Source organism: Delphinapterus leucas, chromosome 15 (genome assembly GCF_059928025.1).
Source record: "Delphinapterus leucas isolate spDelLeu-1000000601 "Yukka" chromosome 15, BTC_Dleu_Yukka2, whole genome shotgun sequence".
Lineage (NCBI taxonomy): Eukaryota > Metazoa > Chordata > Mammalia > Artiodactyla > Monodontidae > Delphinapterus > Delphinapterus leucas.
The window spans coordinates 61,161,703-61,171,871 of NC_143143.1; the positions used below are offsets into that span (position 1 = coordinate 61,161,703).

General features: G+C 55.3%; 1 protein-coding gene across 1 annotated transcript; it reads left to right on the forward strand.

Annotated features, from left to right (window-relative positions):
• Window positions 1-2,212: 2,212 nt before the first annotated feature.
• TCF15 (transcription factor 15) lies at window positions 2,213-8,747 on the forward strand. The gene is made up of 2 exons (XM_022592786.2): window positions 2,213-3,276; window positions 7,942-8,747. Exons 1-2 carry the CDS (start codon window positions 2,758-2,760, stop codon window positions 8,014-8,016), a joined length of 594 nt encoding a protein of 197 aa, XP_022448494.1. The 5' UTR covers window positions 2,213-2,757; the 3' UTR covers window positions 8,017-8,747.
• The last annotated feature ends 1,422 nt before the right edge of the window (window positions 8,748-10,169 follow it).

Consider the following 10,169-nt stretch of genomic DNA (forward strand, 5'->3'; position numbering starts at 1 on the left):
AAATGAATGAGTGGAAGTAATGATGAATACTCTGGAAAGAAGTGGAGCAGGGGAAGGGGAGAGGGAGAGCCAGAGGAGTGCTGAGGGGTAGGGGAGGCCTCCCTGAGGAGATGAGATTTGAGGGAAGATGGGACGGAAATAAGGGAATTAGCTATGGGAATATCTGGGGACAGTGGGTGCCGGGCAGAAGTGGGCTCCAGGGATAGCAAGGAGGCCCGTGTGGCTGCCGCAGGGTGAGGAACAGAGGAGGAGAGGAGCTGAAAGCCTTGTGCAGGTGGGCTGAGACTGTGGCAGGAGCCCCCTCCCCACTCCCAGGGACAAGTCCTAGAAGAGTCCAAGCTGCTCAGTCCCTTCCCAGGCAGGGTGCTCCTCAGCGGCGGGCCCCAGCCCCTGGCACCACTAGCACAAACTGCTCTCGGGTGTTTCGCACTCTGTGTGCCAGGCCCTGGCATTCCTGGCATAAACTCACCATCAGCTCTGGGAATAAGTACTATTATTACCCCTCCGTTTTCAGAGCAGGAAGCTGAGACTCCAAGAGGCTGCTAACCTTGGGCCGGAACCGGGTCTCTCTGATGCCAGGCCCTGGCTTGCACCGACCACATTGTCCTGGAATTCTTTGTTTACAGCTCGCCTTCCCCTCTGGGCTGCAGAAGGCCCTGAGTCTCATTCATGGTTTTATTTTACTCCCAGGGTCGCCTGTGTCAAAACCTGCCTGAGGAGCGAATGAATGAATGCGCCTTCCAAGGAAGCCCCCTCCCCACCTTCCGGGCCCAGTTCACGCCCTATTTGGTTCCTCCAGGTCGTGCTGGAATGGGAGGGGCTGGACTGAGGAATTTCAAGCCGCCTGAGGGTCCAGAGCAGAAGAGAGGGGGAGGGGGGGGAAGCGAAAGTGAAGGGAACGAGAGCCCCTGTGAGGAGGCGCAGACAGGGAAGGAAATCTCCCGGTAATAATTCATCGGCTCAGGAAGCAGCAGCTTGGCCTGGGGCTGTGCGTGGGGCTGGCCCTGCAGGGAGGGGGCCTCGCAGCCTCCTTCTCCTCCTTCCCAAAGCCCAGCCTGGCTGGGGTCACGGTCAAATGAAGGGGGGAGAGCCAGGTGTGGGAAGAGACCTTCCTGAAGACCCTAGGGCCTAAAGACTTCAGGGACTGCTCTCCCAGCAGCCAGCTCCCCATCTCTCCCCCATTCTGGCCTGGGTCTGGGAGACAGGAATGCACAGCATGGCAGAGCTGGGAGGCATCGTCAAGAAAACTGATGCCCAGAAGGGAGATGGAGCCAAAACGCACCTAGAAACCTTCCGACTTCACTCCCTGTGCTCCTTCTGCCGCACGGGCTGCCATTTGGGCTAAAGAGAAAGTTATTGTCAAGGCCAAGCAAACACAGGCTTGGCCGGTCCCCAGGATGGAGCTGGGAAAGGGGCATGAGCGACCTGGGGACCCCAACAACCATCAGCTCAGTAATTCTTCCAGGGCCCCTGAGGAAGAGGACATGTCAGATGTCAGGCTGAACAATCTAAGGTTTCCAGAAGGAAGGAAGGCGATGAGGGAAGATATTTCCCCCCACCCCCTCTCTTCGTAAGTGTGAGTTTTTTGAGGGGGTGGTGTTGGCATTTCAGGCAGAGGGAAGGGGAGTGTGTGGATTTGGAGCCAGGGAGGCTGCTGCAGTCCAGGATGGGATTGTGGGGAGTAAGGGAGAGAAACTTGTATTTTACTGGGGTGGAGACAGGACAGGGGTGATAGTGGGTCCCAAACAGGCTGGGACCACTGCCCTCACTCACCCTGAAGGCCAGAGCTCTCTTATCTGTAAATCAGAGGTTCTTCCCCACAACTTCAGCAGAGGAAAGTAAAGATCAGTAAAGCACTCAGCACTGTGTCTGGCACAACCATTTTGGTGGTAGGACCTCAACCAAAATGTCAACTCTGTGAAAGCAAAGAGTTTGTTTTGTTCACATTTCTATTCTCACCTAAAACCGTGCCTGGCATAGCGGGGACCCAATAAATATTTGTTGAATAAATGAACGAATGGAGTTAACTGGCGTTTGTGTGTTTTGTTTTTGTTCTGCTTTTTTTTTTTTTTTTTTTAAGTTTGTCGTCAGGGATGTGACACCATCGAGTCCTTATTTGGAAAGTTTATAGTGTTTCTCCAACTGTTCTCCACTGACACCACCATCCTGTACATAATGAAAAATCCTGGGTCGGCTGAATCGGATTGGGGGGAATCCGGGAATTTATCAAGTCAAAAGCCCCCCCTTACCTAATTCTTACACGAGAGTTGCAGAACCACAGTATTAGAATTTGAGGGAGGAAAAACCCGAGTTGCTTTCTCTACAATCTTCTTTTCGAATGAGGAAACTGAAGCCAGGAGAGGAGAAGGGACCTGCCCGCAGCCTCCCTGCGGTCTAGGCTGAAGATGAGTCCGGATCTGGGCACAGCCCACTCCACCCACCCAACCCACCCCGACCCCCGGCTTTTGCCCCGCTCGCCCGTGGGGATCCAGAGCCTTCAGGGCGGGCCACCAGATCGCGGGCCGCTTTCAACCTGGGGAACTGGGGCGAAGGGCCCGTAGCCATTGGCCGGGGCGCGGCGGGCGCCTCCCCATTGGCCAGGGCGGAATCCCCCGCCCCGGCCGGGGCGGCCTCGGGACTGGCCCCTCCCTCGGCTATAAGGCGGTGGCCAGCTGAGCCGTGGGAGCGCGCGGGAGCGCACGGCGGGGCGCGGCAGACGCTGGGACGCTGCGCACCAAGGGAAGCGGCCGGCCGCCCATGGCGTTCGCGCTGCTGCGCCCCGTCGGCGCGCACGTGCTGTACCCGGACGTGCGGCTACTGAGCGAGGACGAGGAGAACCGCAGCGAGAGCGACGCCTCCGACCAGTCGTTCGGCTGCTGCGAGGGCCTGGAGGCGGCACGGCGCGGCCCGGGCCCCGGGGGCGGGCGGCGGGCGTCCAGCAGCGCGGGCCCGGTGGTGGTGGTGCGACAGCGGCAGGCGGCCAACGCGCGGGAGCGGGACCGCACGCAGAGCGTGAACACGGCCTTCACGGCGCTGCGCACGCTCATCCCCACCGAGCCGGTGGACCGCAAGCTATCCAAGATCGAGACGCTGCGCTTGGCGTCCAGCTACATCGCGCACCTGGCCAACGTGCTGCTGCTGGGCGACGCGGCCGACGACGGGCAGCCGTGCTTCCGAGCGGCGGGCACCGCCAAGAGCGCGGTCCCAGCCGCCCCCGACGGCGGCCGCCAGCCGCGTTCCATCTGCACCTTCTGCCTCAGCAACCAGCGCAAGGGGGTGAGTGCGCGCGGCGCTCCAGTACTGCGGCCGCAGGGTCAGGGAACGGGCCTCTTACGGAGCAAAGGAGGGGCCGAGACCCCAATGAAGAGAGGGGGAAGAGACGTGGAGTCGTCGGGGGTGCAGCCCTCCAGGCCCAGAGTTTGGTGTGGAACAGAACCGCTCACAGTGTTCCCCAAACAAGGGGTGCAGGGAAGCCCAGAGCTCGGGCGTGATTTAGAGGATGGAGATTGCTCATCGAAGGACACCCCCTCCCACTAGGAGTGTGCTGGGAAGAGCGTGTGGGGAAATCATAACAAAGGCTGTCATTTATTGAGCTCTTCCTATGTATGGGCGCGCGTTCCTGGTTTTCTTTTTACCTTCACAAGAACCCCATCAGGCAGGTAGTTCTGCCCGTTTTATCACTGGTGAGGACCTGGGGCTCAGAGGGGTGCCCATATTACACAGCTCGAAAGCCAGAATGCAGGATCTGGGTTTTGCTGGGTATGTGTTGCCCTGAGCTGCCCTTACCGTAAAATAATTGTCCCGTATCCTGAGACTGACCCAAGGGCAGGAGACTGAGAAGAAAAGGGGGTGCACACCCCCAGTCAAGAGCCTGAGGTACCCAGCTGATGAGCAGTAGGTGTGAAGCAGGGGGTCTCTTGAGGATACCCAGCCCCCAAAGAGATGGAGTGCTGGGGAAGGGCACTGTTGAGTCAGCCGGGCAGAGCTGGAGGTAAGCTCCTGTGGTCTGTCCTAAGTAAGGATGAGAACCGGGCTGGTAGGGGACGGACGGGGCTGAGTAGCAGCAGAGGTTGCTGGGGGGGTGCTCCTGGTTGAAAGCTGGCCCTCCTGCACGGGCCCCAAGGAGCCTGCTTCATCCTCAGCCTTTGCCCTTTGTGGCCCGGGCTTTTCTTAGAATAAGGAGGCTTGTCTTGTGACAGCTTCGGATTCTAGCGGCTACTATTTACAGCCGGGGAAACTGAGGCTGAGAGAGTCCCTGACTGGCCCCTGGGGCCTTTTGGAGAATGAAAGAGTGTGGGAGCACAGGGAACTCTGCTCAGTATTCTGTAATAACCTAAATGGGGAAAAGATTTGAAAAAGAATAGATACATGTATAGGTATAACTGAATCACTTTGCTGTACACCGGAAACTGACACAACATTGTTAATCAACTGTGCTCCAGTATAAAATAAAAATTAAAAAAAAAAAGTCATGGGGGATTGGAGTCACGCCTCTGGGTCCCCTAGTCTTTGGTTCTCACAACTTCCCCGGCTCCCCTCTTCACTCTGTTCTGGGGAAGCCTCTGTGTCCTGGCCTCAGACCACCCCCTTCTGGCCTCTCACCTGCCATTGCTGCCTCAGTTTCCCTAAGTCAGTCTTTTTCGGTTCCGATTTGAACTCTCTCCAGGGTCCCTGATCCTCCCAGCTGTGGGCCCTGGTCTTTGGGCCCTCGGCAATACCCCCTGACCGCTTTTCACCTATTCACTCAGTTCGGCAAACCTTAACTACCCGACAGCTGTTTTTTGTCGACTCTGAAAACATTCCCAGAGAAGCAGGTTGTGGATGCCCATCCACCACTGTCAGGAACTCCCAGTGCTGGGCCAGGGCAGGGCCTGGAGGTGAAAACAGCGATGTTGTGGTCTGATGTGCACAAAGGGACTGTCAGGGCCAGAGGAAGCCCCTGACCCAGTGGCTAAGTTCCTGACAGAGGCTTGGGGTTGGAAGCAGGCAGGTTGAGGCAGTAGGGGAAGATGTTCTAGGAGCAGGACACAGTGAGAGCTAGAGCCTAGAAAAGGAAAAGGGTAGACGTTGAAGGTGGCAACGCATAGAAGGAAGGTGAAGACTGGCCAGTGACATCAGTGTCAGCAGTCTTGATGAGCACTGATCTCTCGTGCTAAGTGCTCTCCACGTGTTACCATTAAAACCCCCCAGCAGCTGGGGAAGGAGGTGCTCTGGTTATCCCCAACTGCTTAGAGATGCTGTCACTGGTTCAGAGACACGGCCCATGATGGAGTCAGGATTCGAACTCAGGCCTGCCCAACTGGGACGTGGGAAAGGTTCGTGTGGGAGGGCCCTTGGGGAGAGGGTGTGTCCATCAGGTGCCTGCCCCCCACAGCAGGTAGGCTGGGGGCTTCTCTGCTGGTCTCAGGCCTGTCCCACAGATCACAGGGCCTCGCCTGGGTCTGGCTGCTTCCCTGGGATCTGTCTACAGGACCTAGAACCCAGCCAAATTTGGCTGTGGAAGCCATGCTCTCAAGCACACAGGCTCCTCTGGGAATAAGCAAAAGGGGTGATCCTGGCTGGCTCTGGCCCGTAAAGACTTGAGGACTCGACTAGAAGAAAACTGGCTGTCTTGGGGAGCCTGTGGGAGCCTTCCTTCTCAGCTTTGGTGACCAGAGAGCTCCAAGGCCCCAGACCCTATCCCTTCACCCTGAGCCACCACCTCGTTCCCAGCTGGCTGGTCTGGGGTTGGGGTCACCATAGAAATAGCTCCCTGTAGCATTTTCCTGTTTAAGGAGGGGTTAGGTGTGGCCCTCTGTGGTAGAAATAGCAAGGGGAGGTGGAAAGGAGGTTCTTGTCTCTGCCCTGTTTTCCCTTTTGTCACCTGGGGGTGGGGGTCAGATAGGATCGTCTTGTAAGGCCTTCCCCACTTGGCGTACCAGCTCAGGAGCAGAGGTGGCACAGAGGGCAGTGGGGCAAGGAGGTGCCATCACCAGATGATGCTGATGTTAATACTTGTGAACATTCATTGAACACTTAACTATATTCCTGACACTGTGCTAAGGGCTTTACCTGCGTTAACGTGTGTAATCCTCACAGTAACTAACTTTACACATGGGGAAACTGAGGCTCAATGAGCTGAAGTCACTTGCCTGAGGTCTGACAGGTAATCCAAGGCAGAGCAGGGGTTGAAGCCCAGATCTGTTTCACTCTAGCCACCTCCTAACTACAGTGCTTCCCAGAGCCCTTGGCGCTGAGGCACAAAGAGACAAAGAAGCTGGGGCCTAGTCAAGGCTTCTCCTAAATGCATTTGGCAGTTTACAAGCCTCCTTCACAGCTGCAGTTGCATTTCATTGCACCCTGGGGTGGCAAGTAGAATCATTTTGTCCCCATTTCATAGATGAAGAAACTGAGGTTCAGGGAGCTGAACAGTCCCAGCATCCTCAGGGGACACAGGTCTCGCAATGACTGCCAGACTTGGGGTGGAGGTGGCTCTCCCTTACCCTGAGGACTTAGAGTGAAAAGGTGGGAGGCCGGTTTTCTGTCCTCCAACCTCAACACTACACCCCCCACCCCCATCCGCCCTTCTCAGCCACTCTTGCCAGAGTTTGTCTGAGAAGCCCAAGCCCCAGGCTCTGCTGGGACTGTGGCCTCAGCCCTCAAAATAGCCCTGCCTGTGAATGAACACACTGTCCCTGGGCCCGGAGAGCCTCAAGGGAGGCTGGGCTCGCATCTGGATGGATCTGCCCCAACCTGGGCCCAGGAGTGGAGCGGGGTAGCGGGCAGAGCTCCGAGATGGTCAGCTGTTTCTCTAGATGGCTGAGAAAAATGCCGGTCCCATTATCTCCTAGTCAGGCTCGGGGGTGAGCATTTACAGTGGGATTTCAGACACCACTGTGTCTTAGAAACGGGACAGACTGTGGGACAACATGGATTTTTCTAGCCCAGCCCTTTTTACCAACTGGCTGGGTGCCTCTGAGCCAGCCATGCAACGCTGGAGGCTGCAACAGAGGGGGTACGCTAAGGCCTGTGATCTCGCTGGCTAACAGTGAGGATGAAACCCACACATCAGACCTCAGGACAGTGGGTAGAGACTGCCCCTGCAGCGTGAGGGGCAGGCGGCTTCCAGGGCAGCCACCATTACCTTGTCTTCCAGTGGACACCCTTATCCAAGCAGCGTTGGTTGGCAACTGCTCCACGCCAGTCCCTGGGCTGGAACTGGGACTACAGAGTGAAAGACTTTCCCCGACCACCCCCTTGAGCTCCCAGCCTGATGGGAGAACACAAGAGAGACCCCATCTTCCCCTTCTGGGCTTTATCCTGGCCCCAGAAAGGCATGCAGTGCTAGGAATTGCAGGAATAGAGAAATCTTCCTAGGATAGGACCAGAGAGCATATTCCTGGCAGAGGGAACACCCTGAATGAAGGCAGGGAGGCCGGAATTCCAGAATCTACTTTTGAGGTTGACGAGTAGGCCACTGGGTATACAGCCAGGCAGTGGGAGAACCACTGTGGGGTGTGTTCTGCCCTTGATTGTAAAATACTATGATTTAAACTATATCGGATTTTTTTTAAAAGCAACAAATCACACGAGGAAGAAATGAAAAAAGTAAAAAAGTATATAGAGTTAAAAAAAAGGCTTCCTCCCATCCTGTCTCCTCATCACATTCCTCTCCTCTGAGGAAACCCGTTAGTGATTTCCCGTGTGCCCTTCTCTCTGGACATCTCAGCACACAGGAACATGCACTCAGTCCTTGCTTTCGTCCTCAAACGATATTAGTCCACAAAGAGTCATCCCCTGTTAGTCCATATAGAGTTTCTTCTGCCTTCTGCAAGAACTTGATTGTGCAGCTAACTGATTTTTTTTTTTTATCAAGTCCCCTATTGCTGGATACAGAGGTTAGTTCCAGTGTTCATGATGACCCAACTGAAGCCCCTAATACCTCTTTCTCTCTTCCTGCAGGGTAGCCGTCGTGACCTGGGGGGCAGCTGCTTGAAGGTGAGGGGGGTGGCCCCAGTTCGAGTGCCTCGGAGATGAGCCTGGACCCCTGTGTCATTTGTTCCAAGCAGGACCCTGAGAAGGAGGCCAGAGGCCAACCACTGGGCGAACAGGGGAAGACCCCAGGAGCTGAACCCAGGTCCCTTCTTTGTGTAGGGACCAGAGGACAATGGCCTGGGCCCATGACCCTATGAGCAGGCCCCCTGGGACATCTCCACCCCACCCTGGAGAGCCGTGAGGACCCATGCAGCCGGCCTGAGCCCTGGCTGGTCAGAGACAAGGCAGAACTTTTGGAAAAACAAAGACTGTTGTTGACAGAGGATGTGTGCGTGTCTGTGCATGAGTGTGGGTGTGTGTATGAGAGACAGAGAATTGATGGGTTTAAAATAAAAGGTATTTTTAAGTAAAAAATGTTCCCAGCTGAAGAAGGGAGGGGCCTGGGAACATCAGAGGTCAGAGGTGGCCCCTCTCCAGGACCTTGGAACAGACACAGGTGTCACAGGTGCCACCCTGTGCCCTGGAGGGGGTGGAGCTGGGGGAAGGCAGGGGACCCCCCTCTCTAGAAGTCGAGATAACCAATCTTTCCTCACTGTCTTCTTGAACAACTGTTGGGTGTCTGGTGTGGTTGGTAAAAAAAAAAAAAAAAATCTTAATCTTATTTATTTTTGAATAAGGAATATATTCATCCACGTGGTTCAGAATTCAACAGGTACAAGAGGGTATGTGGTGAAAAGTCTCCCTACCTCTTGTCCTCCGGCCACAGTTCTCCCGCCGCAGGCAGGCTCAGCCACTAGTTTTTTTGTGACATCCCTATTCCTTGTGAATAACCAAGCAAATGCGGAAATATGCACATATGTTTTCTCCCCCTCTTTACACGAACAGCAGCATAGTGTACCCGCTTTCTGCTCCGTGCATTTTCCCCTTAATCTAGCCTGGGTGTTATCCCAAGTCAGTACATAGAGGTAAAGGGCATCTTCATTCCTTCAGTAGCTGTTTATTCCATTCTGTGAACATACCATACTTTAACCCATCCCTTATCCACGTCTTTACAAACAGGGCCAGGTAGGCACGTGGTTTTTCACATGTGCAAATGCGTGTGTGCTGACGGGATACTTTTGCCCATGTTGGAGCTGAGAAGATTTAAAGAAACAATGACAGGGCTTCCCTGGTGGCACAGTGGTTAAGAATCCGCCTCCCAATGCAGGGGACAGGGGTTCAAGCCCTGGTCCAGGAAGATCCCACATGCTGCAGAGCAACTAAGCCCATGCACCACAAGTACTGAGCCTGCGCTCTAGAGCCCGAGAGCCACAACTACTGAAGCCTGTGCGCCCAGAGCCGGTGCTCCACAACAAGAGAAGCCACTGCAATGAGAAGCCCGCGCACCGCAACGAAGAGTAGCCCCTGCTCACCGCAGCTAGCATAGCAATGAAGACCCAACGCAGCCAAAAATAAATTAAAAAATTTAAAGAAACAATGACATCCAAAGGCACGTGGCTGGCACATGGCAGGGTGACAATGTGAGGTCTGTCCTCCTATAAAGCCCAAAGTGAGCTCCTTCCCTTGCCCTGGAGATGCCCCAGATTGGGTGCCAGCTCCTGTGACCCTGATTATTCTCCCAGAAGCCCTGGGAGGTGGGGGCCGGTGTTTCCCCATCTCACAGATCTGTCCCTGTGGGGCCAGGATTGGAGAAGCTGTAGAGGCTGGAGGCAGGGGAGACAGGGAGAGGCCAGGAGAGGCGGCAGAGCCAGGCAGCCACCCTTTCCTCCAGGTACGTTCATATGCCTATTTTTTAATCTATTTTTTTTAACAGATACTTATTTAGTGTTTACCAGCTGAAGCCTGGCTCTACATTCCATGCTTGTATCCACTCTGCTCTGTCACCCCCTGTATTTGACCCTCGGACAGAGCCTGAAGTGGGGCTGCCCATTTTGCAGATCAACAAACAATCCCCCTTCAGGAGCTAATTAGGAAAGCACAGTGTACCCGCTGCACCTACCCAGCTCCAGGGCCAGGCAGCCCCTGGCAAAGCCACGGGAAAAGGACTGTGACCTTGTCAATGGCAGGAAACCTGGAAGTGGGGACACAGCAGACACTTGGGTGCTCTGGGCTGGAGGCCCACTTCTGCCACCAGATTAGCTGGATGACCCCGGAGAAGTTGCTTGACTCCTCTGGCCCTCCCTGGCCTAATCCCT